General features: G+C 41.2%; 2 protein-coding genes across 2 annotated transcripts in view; both read left to right on the forward strand.

The window, feature by feature from the left end:
• Positions 1-626, forward strand: part of LOC126028467 (zinc finger protein 345-like) — a 47,382-nt gene extending 46,756 nt beyond the window's left edge. Inside the window, 1 exon segment of the mRNA XM_049787443.1 lies at positions 595-626. Coding sequence (XP_049643400.1) covers positions 595-626 — 32 coding nt within the window.
• A 561-nt stretch (positions 627-1,187) lies between these two features.
• ZNF91 (zinc finger protein 91) overlaps positions 1,188-22,470 on the forward strand; it is a 693,978-nt gene continuing 672,695 nt past the window's right edge. Inside the window, 1 exon segment of the mRNA XM_049786227.1 lies at positions 1,188-2,263. Coding sequence (XP_049642184.1) covers positions 1,278-2,263 — 986 coding nt within the window. The 5' untranslated portion in view covers positions 1,188-1,277.

Below are 22,470 nucleotides of genomic sequence, written 5' to 3' on the forward strand. Positions count from 1 at the left end.
TCATGCCTATTCACTGAATTGAGAAAATAGAGACATTCTCATAACTCAGTCTCTACATACACATCTTTAAAATTTGCTTGTCCTACTAGTAAAAATTAAAAATGAGCCAAATTAATAACATAGCAGATAGGTCATTTGCCTTGCACACTGCCCCGCAGGGTTTGGTACACAGTATCCTCTATGGTCACCCTTAGCATCACCATGTGTGGCCCCCAAACCAAAAATAAAGAAGAAAACTAAAAAAGACAGTGTCAGGGAGCTAGTACAGTCAGTGTACTTGCCATGCACTTAGCCAACCTAAAATGTTGAAATGAAAGGGCTGATCCCAGAGTGAACATAGTCCCCACCAAGAGGGCCTTCTTGGGACCCAGTAAATGGCATTTAGGGTCCTGAAATCATGGTTTCTGACCTCTCTGCTCAGACTATTTCCTAAGTAAGCAAACTTCTTTACTAGATATTTGCCTGTCTCCACAGTTATCCACATGTGAAGAATTAGATTTTTGTGGTTAAATTCACATTTGGGGGACTGGTTTCAAACAAGGAGACTATCAAGGGAGACAGAAATAATTGGATTAACCCTCTGCTGTTCCACAGGGAAGCAGCCACCCCCTACAGGACAGCAGTGATCCTGTGCTGTGGGGCACAGCCTGGTGGGAACAGTCCTGCCTGCAACATGATGAAAGTGAGGACTCCGAGGACATCTGTTCTGGAGGAGGACAGACCGAAGAAAGCGTCCTTGCTCCAGAGCCACCATCCTCTGGTCCCACACCCCCTAAGTCAGCTCCTCCTAATTCCTTTATATGGTCTCCCAAGGTGGGTCCAACCTGTGCCAAACATACAGCAGTATTTGCTTCAAGCCCCTCACAACAACATGCTCACAAACCCACTCCGCATGGAGTAGAGTCTCCCAACTGTAAGCTATGTGGGGGAACCTTCTTATGTGCACAGCATCAGGATGTGCCCTTGGACACTTCCAGTACACAGGATCCCTCTGAGTGTCAGCAAGGTGTACAAGCTCTGAGCCAGCTGGCAAACTTGACTGATCCTAAGGGAGTCAGAACACGAAAGAAACATCATACATGTCAGGAGTCTGGGAAGGCCCTCTCTCAATCCTCAAACCTTACTGTGCACAAAAAAATTCACACTGGAGACAAGCCTCATTCATATAAGGAATATTATGACTTTCTAGCCACTTAAATATTCATATCAGAGAGAAGTGTTATACATGTAAGGAGTGTGGGAAGCCCTTCACCCGATCCTTCCACCTTAATGAACACATGAATATTCACACTGGAAAGAAACCTTATTCATGTCAGGAGTGTGGGAAAACCTTTGCTCAGTACTCAGGCCTTACTCATCACTTGAACATTCATACTGGAGAGAAGCCTTATATATGTCAAGCATGTGGGAGGGCCTTTACTCGATCATCCAACCTTTATAGACACAAGATAACTCATACAGGAGAGAAGCCTTATTCATGTCAGGAGTGTGGGAAGGCCTTTGCTCTATCCTCAAACCTTCTGGTTCACAAGAAAATCCATACAGGAGAGAAGCCTTATTCATGTCAGGAGTGTGGAAAGGCCTTTGCTCAATCCTCAAACCTTCTCTTGCACAAGAAAATCCATACAGGACAGAAGCCTTATTCATGTCAGGAGTGTGGGAAGGCCTTCACTCGATCCTTACACCTTAAAGAACACATGAATATTCATTCTGGAGAGAAACCTTATTCATGCCAGGTGTGTGGGAAGACCTTTGCTCAATATGCAGGCCTTACTATTCACTTGAACATTCATACTAGAGAGAAGCTTTATACATGTCAAGCATGTGGGAAGGCCTTTGCTCGATCATCCAACCTTTATAGACACAAGATAATTCATACAGGAGAGAAGCCTTATTCATGTCAGGAGTGTGGGAAGACCTTTGCTCAATCCTCAGGCCTTTTGGTGCACAAGAAAACTCATACAGGAGAGAAGCCTTATTCATGTCAGGAGTGTGGGAAGGCCTTTGCTCAATCCTCAAACCTTCTGGTACACAAGAAAATCCATACAGGAGAGAAGCCTTATGCTTGTCTGGAGTGTGGGAAGGCTTTTGCTCACTCATCTGACCTTCATAGGCACAAGAAAATCCATACAGGAGAGAAACCTTATTCATGTCAGGAGTGTGGGAAGGCCTTCACTCAATCCTCAACCCTTTTTTTGCATCAGAAAATTCATACAGGAGAGAAGCCTTATTCATGTCAAGAATGTGGAAAGGCCTTCACTCAGTCCTCGAACCTTATTACACACATGAGGATTCATACTTTACAGAAGCCTCATACACGTCAGGAGAGTGGGATGGCTTTCTCTTCCCACTGAGGTAATTTATTCTGTGGAGGCACAAGAGTTGCCTATGCCATGTGTAAAATCCGTCACTCTTTTTCATAAATATGAAAAATATATCTGGAGTTATCTGAGTGATCTTTATATATCTATATAAATATATATGTACATATGTATATATTTCTACATCTGTGTGATAATACAACATGGTTTTTATTGGCCCTACACACCACTGGCTAGTGTTCAACCCTTCGTATTCTGTAGGGTCTCACTAGCCTGCTAAGAGGGATTCGTGTCTTCAGAGCCAGGAGTAACTTTTGAGCACCACAGGGTATGTCCCTTCCTTGTAAATTAAAGAAATTTAGAACTGGATAGATACCTGAGAAGTCCTTGTTGACTTCCAAATGTTTTCTTTGCATAAGAAAGTTGAGTATTCAGGGCCACAGTGATAACACAGTGGGTAGGGAATATGCCTCGCAAGTAGCTGGCCTGGATTCAATCTCTGGCATATCATATGATCTCGGTCTGTTAGGAATCATTTCCTAGAGCAGCACCAGGAGTATCTCCTGAGTGGTGTCAGGTTTTTCCTATAAAAAAGGCAAAGACATACTAGAGAGATGTCATATAAAAGAATGGGAGGTCCTTCACTAAATTCTCACATTATCATTTATATAAGACTTCATACTGGAAAAAGATGTTGATTGAAAGCCAAGTTTTCGGGGCCGGTGAGGTGGCGCTAGAGGTAAGGAGTCTGCCTTGCAAGCGCTAGCCAAGGAAAGGATCACGGTTCGATCCCCCGGCGTCCCATATGGTGCCCCCAAGCCAGGGGCAATTTCTGAGTGCATAGCCAGGAATAACCCCTGAGCATCAAAAGAGTGTGGCCCGAAAAACAAAACAAAAACAAAAAACAAACAAAAAAAGAAAGCCAAGTTTTCTTCATAACTTTCTCAACATAGGAAAGTCTTGTAAAAAAAAAACCTTGTAAGGATTTTGCAAGGCCTTTATTCTATTTCTTTTTTTTTTGTTTTGTTTTGTTTTGTTGTTGTTGTTGTTGTTGTTTTGGGCCACTCCCGGTGGTGCTCCTGGCTATCTGCTCAGAAATAGCTCCTGGCAGGCACGGGGGACCATATGAGACACCGGGATTCGAACCAACCACCTTAGGTCCTGAATCGGCTACTTGCAAGGCAAGTGCCGCTGTGCTATCTCTCCAGCCCCAAGGCCTTTATTCTTAAGCTTTTGTATAGGTCAAAATTATTCTGCTGTAAAACCTTTTATGTTTATGGAATGTGGGAAGGACTGTCTCAAACTGTATTAGCACAATTCTACAGCAGAGAAACCTTACATAAGCAATGAAAGAAGGCTTTCATTTGATCCTTAATTTCTACATAAAGAAAATTTGCATTTGACAGATATGTATGTGTATGTATACATATATGTGTGTATGTATATATATGGAATATGGGACCAACATAGTTCAATCTTCAACATTTCCTTAACATACTGATGGCTTCAGAGCTAAATTTCAGGTGGGCAGGTGGGCATTTGCCTTGTAAGTGGCTAACAGACTTTGAACACCATCCGCTATAGTTCATCATGCACCACTAGGAGTGATGCTGAATGTGGAACCAAGAGTAACTCCTGAGCATTGGCAGGTGTGGGCAAAACAAATATACTGGGGAGGAAATTTAGTAGGCATGTAAGGAATGTGCGGGAGGCTTTATCTCATTCTTTAGAGCATATTCGTGGGGGATTTCACACTATTTTGAACCCCCAGACATGTTCAAAATGAGAGGAGGAAAACTTTGATATTTTTTCAGCACGCATTGATCACAGAACAGTGATCGAAACCCTAGATGTTTAATGGATGTGGAAAGCTTTTACTGCAGCTTCATACATAATTGTGCAGTTAATTCTCTGATATCTATTCCAAGACCACAATAGTCCCCCTTAGTGAAACAAGATAATTTTTTACATGGAGGATGAAAAATTAAACTTTGAGCTGGAGTGATAGCACAGCAGTAGGGTATTTGCTTTGCATGCGGCTGACCTAGGACAGATTCTGGTTAGATCCCTGGCATTCCATATGGTCCCCCAAGCCTGCTAGGATTGATGAGCTCAGTATCAGGAGTAGTAAAATCACCCCATGAACTGTATCTCCAAGCCCAGTTGAATGAATCTGAATCATTCAAAGGTCGCACAAGAAACAATCCAGACCAGGTTGAGGGTGAAACACGTGTAGTCCAGCAGTCTTCCACCTAGTATGGAGCTCCCTGCCTGCCAGAACTACCATTTTTTTATTGAGTACAGAGATCACCCCCTGGGTGGGGCAGTACCCACCCAGGTTTACAAGTAAGACAATCTTTGTTTTGGGTGAAACCAAGTTGTAAACAAAGAAACCAGAGATAAACTTGGTTTTAGGTAAAATAATAAGGTATAACCCAACAACTGCCCCTTTTTGTTCAAAAAAATTGAAGGGTACATAAGCATGTTTTATTGTTCTCTGCTAGAAGCAGGAAACCCAGATCAGAATTTGCAAAAGTGGTTATTTTGCACAGCACAGTAAAAGTTGACTGTAATAGCATCAAATTTTAAAATGTATACATTCTTAAAACTATCAGCTTTTTTCATATCTTGTCACATCTCACAACACTTCATAGACATCTCTGAATATAAACATTAGAACTTTTCTGCAGACACTTAATTAAACATTCTTACACCAAACACTGTAATACAAGTCTAGGACATCCGAATTCCTTTTCATAAACTTCATTAAACAAAAATCACAAGAACATTTCTACAGTTTGAAAATAAATTTGCTAAAACATTCTTATAATGAGCACTGTTAATAATAGTCTATATTATCCAAGTTCCTTTCTATCTACTTCTGCGGACAAAGAGAACATAACATTTTTGCAGACATAATTTGAGAATAAGTTATCACATAGATACAATAAATCGTAACAATTGAGAAACATTCACTAGGAAAGCTGAGAACTTACAAAACTCTAACATGCATTTCCCTAGAATTGTGCAAATATTAAAGCACTAAAGTTAGATACAAAATTTTCTGTTCGCAATGGGGCTTACAACAAAACAAGATCCACACAGATAAAACACAATTTAACCAGCAAGACAATGACTGATGCAAATATAGTTAAGAGATTTAACCTGAACCAAAGTTAAGATGCTGGGAGTTCTGAAAAACAGCTTCTTCTTTATTGGTCTTCAGCTGGTCTTGGATCCTGCATCTCAATCTTCACCTTCTGTGTTAGGCTGCCAAGGCCATCTGGGTTGGAGGAAATCCATTCCTCTGCCCACTACCAATTCCTTTCCAAGGAGATTTCTTTTCAACTTTTTTTTCAATCAGCGACCTTTATTTGCAGTTTGGGAGGCGATGGTCCTTGGAAAAGAAACCTTTGATAGGAGAAAGGTGGTAGATGGTGGTATCTGGGACGCTGTCCAGAGTCTTCAACTCTTTCCCCTTCACTGCCTGCTTCTGTCTCATCTGAGTGGGCCTCTGACACCATATGTTGTGGGCCAGCTGAGTGAGGCTGGGGGGTGAATTGACAAAATCTATGTCGATTGGGAGCGTATGTGTTACTTTTCACTGGCATTCCACCAGCTCCGGATACATTAGCAGCTTTTGGTCTCCTCTCTTTTCACAACATCAAACTCCACAGTCTCCCCATCTCCAACACTACACAGAAACTTCCTGGGGTTGTTTCTCTTAATAGTTGTCCAGTGAATAAAGACATCTTCTTTGGTGTCATTTCTACTGGTAAATTCATAACCATTCTGGACATTGAACCATTTAACAGTACCCAGGACTTGGATTGCCAGCACTGGCTTGTTTACCTGACTCAGTGCTTGGGGCACATGGATAACTTTGGTTGAGCCATTTTCAGACTCTGAATCTGCAGAGACAGTAGCTGGCTTATCATTCTTGGGAGATGGGGGTCTCTCTGGCTGTCAGTAGTAAACAATAAGTTATCACTTCTGGGAAGGCCTTAGATTGAGAACTTGTCACCACTGGGAAGGCACGCTTCCCCTCATGTGGAATGTGGGCAGAAGAATCTCCAGGGAGCCTGGCACATACAGTCCAGAGTAAAAAATGCAGATAAATGGACCAGAGCAACATGAAGCCATTCAGAATAGGAACCATGTTCACCAATGTTCCAGTGAAAGGCACAGCACATTCAGTCCAGCTCGAGGGGGCTGTCATGATGATAATCCACCAAAGGGTCACATCACAATTGCCACTCACCATCACTGAGGTCTTCTTCGTGGGTCCAGAGTTCAAGTCAGTCCAAGGTTCGGGTGCCAGTTGTAAAATTAACCCATGCACTGTATCTCCAGACCAATTGTTGTGTATGTAAACATTTTATGGGATTACTATGTTACTGACCCTACCCTGATCGGTGATTGTGCCCTACCCTAGGGTGTGACCTGGCATTCTGCCCCCACCCTATGGTGGTACCTGATTCTGCTTCCACCATTGAGTGGTATCTGATCCCACCATTGGGTGGTACCTGATTCTGGGGGATAAAAACAAGGGTCTGTGGAAGGCGAGGGGCTTTTGGATGGAACTGATGCTGAGGCTTTGGACTTCAGTCTTGTCCACCGAATAAAGCTAATATTTCCACAAGCCTGACTGTCTGCGAGCTGTTTACCCGCTGCTTCACCTCAGAACCGCCTGCTGAACAGGGTGGCAGACACGTGCTCCGAGCTGGAGGGGAAAGACCTCATCCTCCATCTCTCCATCAGTCAACCTCTTCATGGGCTGACTTGCAACACAGACCCAGGTGAATGAGTCTGAATCAGGGTCGCACAAGAAACAATCCAGATCAGAATGAGGGTGAAACACATATAGTCTGGCAGTCTTCTGCCTAGAATGGAGCCCGTGCCTGCCTGAACTATCATTTTTATTGAGTACAGAGATTACCCCTGGGTGGAACAGTAAATCCACCCAGGTTTACAAGTAAGACAATCTTTGTTTTGGGTGAAACCAAGTTGTAAAAAAAACAGATACAAAGAAACCAGGGATGAGCTTTGTTTTAGGTAAAATAATAAGGTGTAATCCAGCAAGGAGCAACCCCTGAGTGTTGCCAGGTGTGACTCAACCCCCCAATAAACCTCTACAAATGTTGGTGCTAGTGCTGTCAAGGATCCATAGCATCTGCCTTGCAGGAAAGAGGTTTAGACCAGGATTGTCGTCCTGGTCGCAGTCGGGCCTTTTCCCCAACCTTTGTCCTTTCTCTGTGTACTAATAGAAAAAGGTGGGTTGACAGATGAGGACCAGCAGGTTAAGTATTGGTAATCAATTAACGAAGCACAAACACACCATGTATTGGGCTGTCACTTTAAGCCACTGTCTCTGTCATTCTTTGGTCCAACTCTGAGCCTGATGCCTGGGCAACTTGTTACAGGTATATGTGGTGAGTAACAGCACTGTAGTGAATCTTTTTTTTCCTTTTGTGTATTGGGGCCAACCCCTTCATAGTTCAGAAGTTACTCCCGGCTCAGCACTCAAGAATTACTCCTGATCATTATGTTTTTTTTTTTTTTTTTTTTGTTTTTTTTTTTTTTTTTTGTGGTTTTTGGGTCACACCCGGCAGTGCTCAGGGGTTACTCCTGGCTCCATGCTCAGAAATTGCTCCTGGCAGGCACGGGGGACCATATGGGACGCTGGGATTCGAACCGATGACCTCTTGCATGAGAGGCAAACGCCTTACCTCCATGCTATCTCTCCAGCCCCGATCATTATGTTTTTTGATGAAAAGTAAGCCTGACTAAAGTTTGAACTTGCTCTCTTGTCGGCTGGGTCCATATTCCTATGGGAAGGTCTCTTGCTAAAGGTGGGAATGGAAATCTGGGTTTCGTGGTTGCCACTATATGGGCCACTGAGCTCCACCAGGGTGACATGGAGCATAGAGCCAAGAGAATCCATGAATACTGTCTTGTGAAGATCCTATAAAGCAAATAAAAACAAATTGAACAATTTTAAACATGAAAAAGGATGGAAAACATGTTCGAGATGAATATGCTTAGAGTGAGATTTTTTTTTTTCTTTTACAAATCTGGCTATGTTCAAGAGTATCTCCTAGCTCTGCACTCACTAATTACTGGCTAGCATGGAGGATCCATTGGGATGCCAAGGAATGAACCTTATCTGGCTGTGTGCCAGAAAAGCGCCTTCCCTCCTATCCTATTGTTCTGGCCTTAATAGATTTGGGGGGCCGGGTTTTGGGCCAACCAGGGTGTATTCGGGGGTTACTTCTGGCTCTGCCCTCAGAAATTGCTCCTGGCTCAAGGGACCATATGGGATGCCAAGATTTGAACACAGGTCTGTCCTGGGTTGGCTGTGCACAAGGCAAATGCCCTACCGCTGTGCTGTCTCCCTGGCTCCTGGGATAGATATTTTAAATGACAAATATGGTTGCTTTCATTCAGGTGTGGAGGAGATCCTGCCTGGCCTTCAAAATGCCCTCAGAGATTCCACACTGAACTCTAACTAAAGCTAAACCTGGATTGCAATGCCATGCATGGAACATTGCCCTGGTGTCACCCAAAGCTGGGACATTGGATTAAAGAAAAGCTGAAGCATGTGGATTAAGAAAAGAAAGGGTGGGGCCGGAGAGATAGCATAGTGGCATTTGCCTTGCAAGCAGCCGACCCAGGACCTAAGGTGGTTGGTTCGAATCCCCGGTGTCCCATATGGTCCCCCATGCCTGCCAGGAGCTATTTCTGAGTAGAAAGCCAGGAGTAGTAGAAAGCCTGAGCACTGCCGGGTGTGGCCCAAAACCAAAAAAAGAAAAGGAAAGAAAAGAAAAGAAAAGAAAAGAAAAGAAAAGGCTTGGGTGATAGCTCAGCATGGATGCTCTTTTCTTTGTATTCAGAAAAGAAAAGAAAAGAAAAGAAAAGAAAAGAAAAGAAAAGAAAAGAAAAGAAAAGAAAAGAAAAGAAAAGAAAGGGCTTGGGTGATAGCTCAGCATGGATGCTCTTTTCTTTGTATTCAGCCAATATGGGTTCTATCCCCATCATCAAGTATGTTCCTCAAATCAATGATGAGTGATTTCTGAGTGCAGAGCTACGAGTAAGCCCTGATAACTCTGCTGGCCAAATAACCAACAAACAAAACGAAAAAAACCTATAAAAATGTCAGCCACTTAAAAAGGAAAAAAAACCCAGTTCATCAGTTTGTGGGGAGAGATATAATTAGATTTCCATGTCAATTCATTGAATGATGAAATAGAACATTCACACAACTCAGGCCTCTCCACATCTGTGAAATTTTCTAGTCATTCTGGTTTGGAAAACAGAAACCAGTAGATTGTGGAGCCGGGCGGTGGCGCTAGAGGTAAGGTGCCTACCTTGCCAAGCCAGGAGCGACTTCTGAGTGCATAGCCAGGAGTAACCCCTGAGTGTCACCGATTGTGGCCCAAAAACCAAAAACCAAAAACAAAAAACAAAAAACAAACAAAAAAAAAGAAACCAGTAGATTGTTGCATGGAAATGTCATCCAAGTACCATATTTTCTGGAGTATAAGACAACTTTTAACCCATGAAAAACTTCTTAAAAGTCGGGGGTCATTTTATAAGCTGGTATTGGGCATGCTGAAACTTAGTCCAGCTTTAGGGATGAGTGATACACCCCCTTCTCACAACTGAATCCCATCCAGCTGCCAGGTAGCATCACTCAGTCCTCTGCTTGTTCTGATTCATCTTTCAGGGCATACAGAGGAGCTGAATTACCAAGTGCCACATCTCATCCAGCCTCCTGGTATGCGGCTTTTCCATGCTCAATCCTCTGTTCAGCTTTTATGGGATATAGAGGAGACACTCTGTCTTTCTCTAGCTGTCTTATTAATCACTGTACCCCAGCTAGCTGTTCTTGGAGGAGCCCTCTGCTCTCAGTGTAGATCACAATTTAAAAAATCAGTCACTCACTACAAATGACAGATGTTAAATGATTGTTGGCACTCCAAAGGCTAGCTTTATTAAACATATGCTGTTAACCTTTGAGGGTTCTACTTTTCTCTTACGTTTTTAATTTCCATTTGGCGTGCATTAAAAGAGGCAATCTTATACGGTAAATATAGTCTAAACCCTATATTTTAACAAGAAAAGTAGGGGGTCATCTTATATACCCAGTCATCTAATATGCCAGAAAATATGGTAGTGTTCAAAACTATCAAGTACCTAGGAATCAAACTAACAAGAGAGATGAGAGACCTATATCAGAAAACTTCAAAACACTTCAGAATGAAATTGAAGTAGACCTAAAAAATGGAAGAACATTCCATGCTCATGGATGGGAAAAATCAATATCATCTAAATGACCATATTACCTAAACTATTATATAAACTCAATGCAATCCCTATTTAAATTTAGAAAACATTCTTTAAGAAATTAGAACAATTAATTATAAAATTTGTGTGGAACCATAAAAGACCCAGGATAGCCAAATCAATATTGCAAAACAAACTGGAAAGCATCTCATCACCCAATTTGAAACTCTACTACAAAGCAATAGTGATCAAAACAGCATGCTATTGGAACAAACACCGATTTTCTGACCATTGGGTTAGAATAGAATATCCACTGACAAATTCCCAAGCATTTAGTCAACTATTCTTTGATAAATGAGGCAAGTATTTAAAACAAAATAAATACAGACTCTTCAACAAATGGAATTGGAACAATTGGATAACTATGTTAAGAAATTAAAGATCAATATCTTACACAAAAGTCGATTCAAAGTGAATTAAAGACCTTGAGATTAGACCTGAATCCATAAAGTTCACTCAGAAAGTCAGAGTACTCCAAGACTTAGACCTCAAAAAATTGTTTAATGATAAAATGCCAATGTCAAGAGCTATAGCATCTTACAGGAATAAATGAGACTATATTGAACTAAAAAGCATTTGTACGACAAAAGAAACATGGGTTAAAAGTGGGAGACAGCTAACTGAATGGGAGAAAATTTTTGCACTCAACACATCAGATAAAAACAAATGGCCAACATACACATGAAAAAATGTTCATCATCACTTATCATGAGGGAAATATAAATCTTCATAGACAACAATGAGATATCATATTACACCAGTGAGGATGGCACATGTTAAAAATACTGGTAATAATATATGTTGGCAGGGAATTGATGAGAAAGGAACTCTCATCCACTGCTAGTGGGAATGCTGCCTGGTCCGTCCCCTATGGAAAACAGTATAGAGGGTTCTCAGTAAACTCAAAATTTATTTGTCATATGCAAATCTTGCATTTGCATATCTATCCCTAGGACATAAAAACATTCATCCAAAAGAATGTATGCACGCCACTATACATTGCTGCACAGAGTACGATAGTTAAGACTTGGAATCTAAATGCCCAACAACAGACTAGTGGATCATGAAGATGTAGAATATTACAGCGATGTAAGGAATGAAGCAGTCATGCAATTTCCAACAATATGAATGGAACCAGAAGATATTTTAAATGAAGTAAGCTAGATAAGGATACATACAGAATGATATCACTTATATGTTTTATTTAGAATAACTGCATGAAGAATCACAATGATCTAAATGGTAATAATATTGAGAACAGTTGACTCCAGAGGATAGCAATGAGAAGGAGAGAAACTGAGTATAAGAAGAGAAACAAATTAGTTTATATTCTCTTTTATACTTCAAAACCTGCAGCAATAGATACAGCTATTTAGATTGAGCAGGTACCCAATTAACTTCTTTACAGATATCTATAATAATGTTTGCGGGGTCCTGAAGCCCCCCAGGGGGGCCCGGCCAGCAGGAATTAGCTGGGAAGGCTTCTCAGACAACCGCACTCCTATTTTGCTGAGCAGAAGAGCAACCACACCTGTAAAAAATCTGTGAGAGGTTAATAATAAAGACCCAAGGCAGCGTCTCACTGTTCAAGGGTACCTTTATTGGGCTACAGCTCCTTCTTATATAGTGAAGGAGAAGGGGGCAGTACAAAGGTGATGTCAGTCATACTTTTGGCGCGAAGGCCCATACAAGGCAAGGATATATTTCAGGCTTTAAGGAACAAAGAAAGTGAAGCATTCTCTAAATAAGGAAGTGGGCAGTGGGCTAGGGGGGCTGGATGACCTTCAAGCTATGATGAACGTGCTGTTTCCATGGAAATTTCTAGTGTCCTTCTAGCTGCATTCTTAATTGCTTGACTATCAGGAGGTGGTGCAAGATGTGCTTGCCTCAGTGATCTTGAACAGACAATGTAGCATACACTTATTGATAACAGCCTAGTTCACTCCGGAATATGGTCTTAAGGAGTGAGGCCTAGTTTCTGATAACGGTACCAGGCAGCTTTGCTCTCCTCCGGGCTAGAGTTAATTATATCCTGCAGCTGCACATTCCTTTCTCTTTGGCCCAAGAACTTACAGCAAGACTGCATGTAGCCTTTAGGTGAAAGGCTGGATTATGGCAGAAAGAACAGCAAAATGGCCTCAAACAAGTCACAGTCCCCAACAAATGTTCTCATGTTTCTATCCACAGAGAACAAGTGCATAATGCATTTGGAAGTTATGGACTACTGTGCTCATTATAAGAATGTTCTAATGTCTTCATTTGAATATCTCTATAATAACTCTATTCTTTTTGTTTAAAATGGTTCTTGGAGATATAGATGGTTGTCCTAGTTTTGCAACACAGTGCTATGTATTAGACTTCAAATATAGTGGTCATAATGATGTCTTGACAAATAGTCTAATCTTCTTATTTTTATGATTATGCCTGCTAATATGATCTATTGTTTATGTCCACAGAATAATTGGGATAAACAACTACATGCCATAGACTCTAGCTACAGTGCTCATTCATTGAGTCTGTTTTTGCAATTTGGCATTTTAGGTTAATTTACTGTTATATCATAAAGCCCATGTTGTCAATTTGCTTTCAGGAAAGGAACCAACATGCTCAAGATCCATTAGACACTCCTTTATGGTGTAAACTTCTTGTATATCCTCTCTATCATATTACTTAGTATTCTAGACTTGAAAATTGTGGTTGTTTTAAGAATGTACTATGAGGGGCCAGAGTGATGGCGCAGCGGTAGGGTCTTTGCCTTGCATGCAGCTGACCCAGGACGAACTGTGGTTTGTCCCCTAGTATCCCGTATGGCTCCCCAAGCCAGGAGCGATTTCTGAGCATATAGCCAGGGATAACCTCTAAGCATCACCAGGTGTGCCCCCCAAAAAAGAATGTACTATGAATAATCCAGGAAGCCCTTCTTCAGAAAAGTTTACCCTCACCAATAATGATTTGCTTAGAAAACAGAAAACCTTTCCATCTGACTTGCCAACTTTATATACTTTTTGTATTATTCTTTCTATTGGGGGGCACACCCTGTGACATTCGGGTGTTACTTCTGGATCTGCACTCAGAAATCGCTTCTTGCTTGGGGACCATATAGGATGCTGGGGAATTGAACCGCGGTCCATCCTAGGTAAACATGGGCAAGGCAGATACCTTACCCCTTGCACCACTGCTCCGGCCCCCAGCTTTATTTATTTATTTATTTATTTATTTATTTATTTATTTATTTATTTATTTATTTGGTTTTTGGGCCACACCCAGCGGTGCTCAGGGGTTACTCCTTGCTGTCTGCTCAGAAATAGCTCCTGGCAGGCACGGGAGACCATATGGGACACTGGGATTCGAACCAACCACCTTTGGTGCTGGATCGGCTGCTTGCAAGGCAAACGCCACTGTGCTATCTCTCCGGGCCCAGCTTTATATTTTGTAAGCAGCCTGACCCATTCCACCTGCAACCTATGAATTGATCTTCATTGTGTGTGTACCACTTCTAACTGTATACAATTGTATACACTTGTATGTCTTATATACTTGTAATATAACTATATGTACAATCTGTATTGTGCATAATGCATATCTTTGTTGTATATAGTCCATCCCCCTGTTATATATAACCTTTCCATTTACCCCTCCCTTGCTTACCACTTTACAAATCCTTTTTTATCCCTTTGTTCTCTCACCTTTGATTTGTTATTTATCTCTACTTAACCATTTTCCACTTCAGTTCTTTTTTTTTCTTTTTTTTTTAATGATCATTTTTTTTTATTTAAACACCTTGATTACATACATGATTGTGTTTGAGTTTCAGTCATGTAAAGAACACCCCCCATCACCAGTGTAACATTCCCATCACCAATGTCCCAAGTTTCCCTCCTCCCCACCCGACCCCTGCCTGTACTCCACTTCAGTTCTTAACTCATCAGGAACATGAATATTACCCCCACCTCCAATCCACTCCCAGTCAGCTCCCAAAGAACTTCCAAAGAACAGCCTCCCAGCCCACTTTCCCTTGGCCCTGGGAAGAAAGGCCACCACCATGCCTGTTGATTTACTTTCTGCAGTCCCTTTTCTCCCAGCTCCCTTTGCTGTGTTCTATTGCTCACTACTGGATTTGGCTTTTGAGAGACTCTCTCTCGAGATCATTTTTTGATCTGTGACTGCTGTGAGTCTTTTCTTTTTCTTTAGATTCCACAAAACCACATAGTATGCTGAACATGTGCTCTAGATATTATTCCTCCCAGACTATTTCAAAAGACTTAATGGGAATATGTATATTTCCTTAGATATATTTCCTTAATAGGTATAATTTTTATTGTGCATTTTCTTATGTAGATGCAGTTTTCTACACCCCCTTTTTATTCGTTTAGTAGGAAATTATAGTGATAAGTTTCTCTTAGGTTGTGAGCTCATGTTAGAGCCAGGTTATAAGAATTGTTCAGCTAGGTTTTTGTATCCCCATATGCACCAGTGGCATTGTTCCTTTTTTGTATAGGTACATCAAAATGGGGAGAGAAGGGCACGGAGAAATAGCACAGCAGCGTTTGCCTTGCAAGCAGCCGATCCAGGACCAAAGGTGGTTGGTTCGAATCCCGGTGTCCCATATGGTCCCCCGTGCCTGCCAGGAGCTATTTCTGAGCAGACAGCCAGGAGTAACCCCTGAGCACCGCCGGGTGTGGCCCAAAAACCAAAAAAAAAAAAAAAATGGGGAGAGAATATACATAGAAAAAAGTTCTTATCTTAAATAAGGATAGGAACTCCTAAATTTTTTATTGTAGAGGGGTCTCTCATCCTGAATATGTGACATAGTGATTTGACTTATGCTTCAGTCAATCGGACATTGAACGTTCACCCCCGAACCTTGGATTCCACCAAATTACTCCAGGGTGGATTTATACGACACCCCCACAACTTGGAAATAGCAACAACTTACTTTGAGGTTGGTTTCCTTGCCTTTCCACCTTATAATGGGATGAAACTGGAAGATGTTTTGTGACACCCTAACTTCAACATAGGATCTGTACAAAAACCAAGATCTCTAATTGCTGAAGTCTGACTGTGACAACTGTGATTGAGGACGTTTTCTGGGACCATGAAGAAGGAGTTTGGGATTTCACAAGTTGGTATGCCTGGAGCCTGTAGTTAGTCTTACTGCAGGGTGCTTTAAGGGTATGCTCACCCTTTCTTAGACCAAAATTTTATCATTTCTATTTTCTCCAACTTTTGCTGTGCCTGTGCAAAAAACCTGCGACTCCCTTTTTATTTTATTTATTTATTTATTTATTTATTTATTTATTTATTTATTTATTTATTTTGGCCTTAGAGTTACACCCGCACTGCTCAGGGATTACTCCTGGCTCTACACTCAGAAATCCAGCGGGCTCAGGGGACCTATGGGATGCCAGGATTCGAACCACCGTCCTTCTGCATGCAAGGCAAACACCCTACCTACATGCTATCTCTCCGACCCCTGCTACTCCCTTTTTAAAAAATCTTTTAGATAAGAAATTCTATCTTTTTCATTGAACCTGGGGACATAAATTACTCTGTTCTACCTCATATTTCTGCATTTTTGGGTCACACCCGGCAGCTCTCAGGGGTTACTTCTGGCTCTGTGCTCAGAAATCATGCCTGGCAGGCTCAGGGGACCATATGGGATGCCAGGACTCGAGCCACCATCCTTCTGCATCTAAGGCAAACACCCTACCACTGTGCTGTCTCTCTGGCCCCCATATTTCTGCATTTTTATAAAATTAAGAATGGGGTGGAGCAAGAATGGGGGCCAAGGGCCAAATGGTCTCAGGTGCATTGGTAGTGTTAAAAAAGAACAGAACTAAATATCCAAGCCAAAGTCTTCAATGGAATCAAGAGATCCAATCTCTAACAATCTAAATGTAAAATGGCCCTTTTATACTAGAGGCCAGGAGGCAAAATGGGGTGATAAATGTTACACTCTGGGAACATTGGTGGATGGAGGTTGACACTGATGATGGGATTAGACCTGACTCATTTAATGTTTGAAATCCACCTATGAAAAACTTTATAAATCACAATGGTTTCAATCTCTCTAGCCCCTTCTTTTTTGTTTTGTTTTTCTCAATAAAATAAAAAATACTTGTATGGATTAACATAATTAAAATGGCAATATTTGTCAAAGCATTGTACAGATTCAATGCAGGTCCTATAAGCATACTCAGGAAGTTTTACAAAGGAGTAGATCAAACGTTTCTGAAATTTAGATTTTGATTGAAATTTAGAACAATAAACTTCCTTGAATAGCTAAAGCACTCCTTGGAGAAGAGGAGAGGGGAGCCATCACTTTCCTCAATTTCAAATTGTATTACAAAGAGGTAGTAATTAAAATGGCCTGGTATTGGCATAAGGACATATTGTCAGATCCATGGAAAGAATTAAATAATGTGAAATTGATGCTCAGTTATTTGAGAAGGTAATCTTTGATACAGGATCAAAACTAGAAAGTGTAGTAAAGAAATCCTCTTCAAAAGTGGTGCTGAAAAAACTGGTTAGCCTCATGCAAGAATATGAACTCTGAGCTCTTCCCTTCCTAACATCATGCACAAAGGTCAAATAAATATGGATTAAAGACCTTAATATTAGACCTGAAATCAAGAAGTGCATAGAAAAGACATAGGAAGAACTCTATGACATGAAAAATAAAGTCATTTCCAAGAATAAACACAACTGGCCCATTGAAGTGGAACTAAAGATAAACTAATGGGCCTACATTAAACTATGGAGATTCTCTACCCCAAAGCAAATGATGACTAGGATACAAAGACCTCTAATGGAATAGCAAAAACTATTCACCTTATTACATATCTGTTAAGGGGTTAATATGTAAGATAAACAAGGCATTGTTAGAGCTTAACCAGAAAAGATCAAATCCTATCAAAAGTGATAAGAGATGAACAGAAAGGTTTTCAAAGAAGAAATACCAGTTGCCAAAAACAACATAAAAATTCTCCACATTATTGATCATCAGGAAGATGCAAATCAAAAGAACAATGAAATATCACCTCATATCATAGAGACTGGCACTCATCACAAAGAGCAAGAACTACTAGTGCTGGCATGGTTAAAGGGAAAAAGGACTCATACACCGCTGATGAGAATGATGGCCAGTCCAACCATTTTTGTCAACCATCACTTCACCAGAGGGTCCAAGGGATCCATGAATATGTTGAGCCTGGGGCTCTCTGTGGAATAGACCAGCACCACCCTGCAGTGTGAAGCAAAGTGAGACTTGGAAAATCGTTGTTCCTTCTGGGGCAGGAAAGGTCCAGGAGGCTGATGGCAGTTGCCTGCCTGAACATCCCAGTACCACATTTGCATCTCAGTCCTGGGGGATTAGAATACTTGTTCTTTTTTTTTTTTTTGGTTTTTGGGTCACACCCAGTGGTGCTCAGGGGTTACTCCTGGCTGTCTGCTCAGAAATAGCTCCTGGCAGGCACGGGGGACCATATGGGACACCGGGATTCGAACCAACCACCTTTGGTCCTGGATCGGCTGCTTGCAAGGCAAACGCCGCTGGGCTATCTCTCCGGGCCCAATACTTGTTCTTTTAAGTCTCTTTCCCATCATGACTTGCGCAGCTTGCTGTTGGGTTGAAGTGACTCAGACACAACCCTTTGCTCAAAGTCACTGGGTCAACCAGATGTCCCATTCATCCATAGTCTCTATTCCTGTCGCATTATATTTACTCAAGACATTTGCAGAGTGTACACTCAGCAAAGCTGAGTCCCAGACAAAACAAAAGAGAATCTCATGCATCTCAGCTGGAGGCCTGAGCTCTCAAGAACCAGTTCTTGTAGATATCTGTGAACCAGTTGGGATGTCACTCATAGATGAGTCTAGTGGTCCAGACCCCTAACAGTCCTCCCCAAATCAGGTACTTCCCAGGGGAGAGTGTTGTTGTCGAGCCCACCACCTCCCTGGCTCCCTACACCTTTCCCGTTATCTACAACTAATAGATGACTTGGCAGTACTATGCTAAGATTATATTACCATGACACTCTTGCAACTGTTGAATATTAGATCTAGCAATGGTTCATTTTTGAACTTCATGATTCATCATAATCTAGGTGGGAGAAGATGGTGCCACATAGTCTGATGTCCTGTCCACAGATAAGGAGTGTGAGAAAAGAGAGAGAGAAGATGGGGGACAGGAGAGTGCATTCCCTAGGGGCAACTGGGCCCAGAGTTGTTGCAGGAAGAAATCTTGGGTTGAGTGGAGCTCTGGACTCTGCCATTTGAGGCCATTTTGTTGTTCATTGTTGGTTGTGTTTCCTTTGGGGAACACACCTTTTGGTGCTTAAACTACTATTGGCTCAGTGCTCTTGGGTCACCCTGGCAGGTCTTAAACACTATGGGGTGCCTAGATTGAGAGTTGAGTTCTTACATATAGAATTTGGTGTTGGTGAGAAATGAGACCTTGATCTTAGAATTTCTGCCATGAACCTTCATTCCTGCTTCATCTGGGGCAAAGCTCTTTTATTGATAATGAGTTTTTGGCACCACACCAAAAAGGGGGTATTGTACTATACTCAAGGTTCATTCCTGCTTGGATTGAGTGACCTCATGGGGTTGGCAGATTTAATCTGTGGCATCTTGCTACATTATCCATTGTATAAACAGATCCTGAGACCTAGGAAGGCACCAAGTTTCAAAAGGCCCTTACTACCTGAGGGAGGCATTTATTTTTAACTTTATTTATTTATTGATTGATGAATTGATTGATTAGTTATTGGGCCATACCCAGTCGTGCTCAGGGGTTACTCCTGGCTCTGCACTGAGAAATCTCCCCTGGAAGCCTAGTGGACCATATAGCTGCCGGGAATAGAATCGACTCCCTTCTGGTCCGCCATATGCAAGGCAAATGCCCTACCACTGTGCTATCTTTCCAGCCCCAGTTTTCTTTTTTAAAGCTCTCTGCTCTTACAGGAACTTTTTCAAAGTAGCCTGTACTCTGCTGAGAGAACATCATGAAAAATGACACCTGTAAGAAAGGATGCTTGTAAAAGTAACCTGTACTCACAGGAATTAGGGCCCTAAAAATCTTGGTAGCCTTTCTATGAGGCATTGAGTACAAAAAAAGGGATGTAACATAAATATTAATTAAGACATAACTTCAGCTGACATTTTAAAAATAACTCTGATTTAAGGAACTGGAGGAATGGCGCAGTGGTAGGGCATTTGCCTTGCACATGGTTGACCCAGGAGACCACAGTTCAATTCCCCGGTGTCCCATGTGGTCCCTCTAGCCAGGAGCAATTTCTGAGTGCATAGCCAGAGTAACCCCTGAGCATCACTGGATGTGCCTCCCCCAAAAGTCCCTCTGATTTAACATTTGTGTAGATTTAAGTATTTTTTTTAATTTAGTCTTACAGAATAATTACTCACCCTCAAATCTAGCTTCACTGTTAACCTATGTACAGTCATAGCAAGGGTTAACATTTTAGGCCCCAGTTAAAAGTGCATAAAACCAAAACAATTCTGAACTAACCTTGCTAACTGAGAAACTTCTGTTAACAAAACAATAGCCACAAAGCCAAAACTGCTCTGTCAGAATATACTTTGAACAATTTGCCCTGTGCCTATATATATATATATATATATATATATATATTTTAAAATAAAATTAGCTTTGTCTGAAAATTATGACTTGCCAAGAAATTCAGTATAAGTTTTCCAGCCTTTTGCTTTGAATAAATGGAACAAAGCCTGAACCCAACTTGACTCCTTGGCCTCTGTCTCCCATCCCCAAACCCAAGCACACACCTTTCAAGGGAACCCAGAAGATTCCATAGTGTCAGGACTAATCAGTCCATGACATATTGGCGCCCAATGTTTGGGGTCATCATGAAAGACAAGCTATCTTTCTCTGCCCCTTTTATTTTTCTTATTTTTTTTTTTAGGTGCATGGATAGGACCTTGTTAGGCTGCCCAGAACTCCTCAATAAAGGAAGACAGTTAAGAGGATACATGGAGGGGCCAGAGAGATAGCATGGAGGTAAGGCATTTACCTTGCATGTGAAAGGTCGGTGGTTTGAATCCTGGCATCCCATATGGTCCCCTGAGCCTGGCAGGAGCGATTTCTGAGCATAGAGCCAGGAGTAACCTCTGAGCACTGCCAGGTGTGACCCAAAATCCCCCCCCCCAAAAAAAAGAGGATACATGAAAAATGGGACAAAGCTGCTCTAGGAAACAAAGCTTTTATGATGTTTTGAAATGCATGTTAAGAGCTGGTGGAACAAGAATAAGTCAATGTCAAGTATGAAATTTTTTTAGTTTGTACAGAAGGTTAGTCCTGATTTCCTAACGAAAGCAGTCTATCTCTAAGAGACTGGTACAAAGTGGTTCAGGACATTCAGGAGTTTTATTAACATAATGACACAAAAGACATTCATCTGACAGTGTTTTATATATGTATTCAAATTAGGAAACTTATAGATGATAGGTCTTAATTAGAATGTATGGCTCAGGAGACTAAAATAGAAAAACATGAGCCTTCTAGTGATAAAATTATGAAATTGGCTGAATTATGAGGAAGAGGCAAAATTGGAGATAGAAGCCTTTGAAAATATATATCTGCTGACTTTGATTATGATCCCTTCTATGCAAAAGGTTAGAAAATTTACAGGACTAACTAGACTTAATACTGAAATTATGCAAAACATTATAAGCCTGCTGGATAAAGTAGTGGCCCTTATCTATAGAAAATTACAGGCACTAAAACATCTAGTGCAAGAAAAAACATGGGGATTCAACAACTAGAAATTCAAATAAATAAATTAAATGCTCTTAATTATTTTTCTATACCTTTAATCTCCAAAAACTAATAGGTAATATTAATTAGAACTGAATTAATAGGGGGCCTGGGCGGGTTGAATAAAAAAAAAAAGAACTGAATTAATAGAATTAGAACTGGCTATAGTTCTGTTAAAGGACCTTTTTATCTGATATACAGCCAGCAAAATAAATCAACTGGCTGGGAGTTTGGAAGACATTCCAAATTTCTCATAAATCTCCTATGAGTATTCCATTTTTTTCTCAGCCAATCTCTGTCAAATTTTGTGTTGTCCTGTTTGTCAGTCTTTGTTCTGTGTTATTCTGTAATTTGGTTTGAGTTCAACAATTATGTGTTTTGCTATGCTTGTACTTGTGTTTTGTGTCTATAATTTATTCTGCAAGCAGCCCGGGAAACAGTGGAGAGGGGTCATAAACACTGGATATTTTTCATATGGCCATTGGAACTTATTTGTCCTGGAGGAATTCTGGGCTTTCAAATCAATATAAGCTGCTTTTCTGTCAGTTTTAGAGGGGGAACAGAGAGAGATATGAGGTTATGTGTGCAGCGAGTGGAAAGGAGATGCTGGTTGAAGTGCTCAGTGAGGCACAGGTGCCCCTGTTGTATGCCCCAAGAAAAAACATTGGTCTACTCCCCTTTCCTCTTTCTATGCAAAGTGCAAGTCTGTATTTCCATGAGAATGCAGACAGTGAGGAAGTGTCTGTGTGAAAGCATGCAATCCAGGCTGGTTTGAAACAAGTTCTGAAGTTAAGAGTAACAGCCTAGCCCCTTCTAACTGTGGTTTAGATCAGACCAATTTTAATTATCATATCGGCAAAGGGAGCTCTGGGTGGTATAAAATAATTATTAAGACATTGGGGCTGGGAGACTTTCTAAGTTTGGGCCTGTTATAGTTAAAATCCTCCAGAGAAAAAGCTGAGAATACTTTGAGATAAGAACACCAAACTCCCCCTTTTAACCACCTGTCCCTCA

The sequence above is a fragment of the Suncus etruscus genome, chromosome 14 (genome assembly GCF_024139225.1).
Source record: "Suncus etruscus isolate mSunEtr1 chromosome 14, mSunEtr1.pri.cur, whole genome shotgun sequence".
Classification (NCBI taxonomy): Eukaryota; Metazoa; Chordata; class Mammalia; order Eulipotyphla; family Soricidae; genus Suncus; species Suncus etruscus.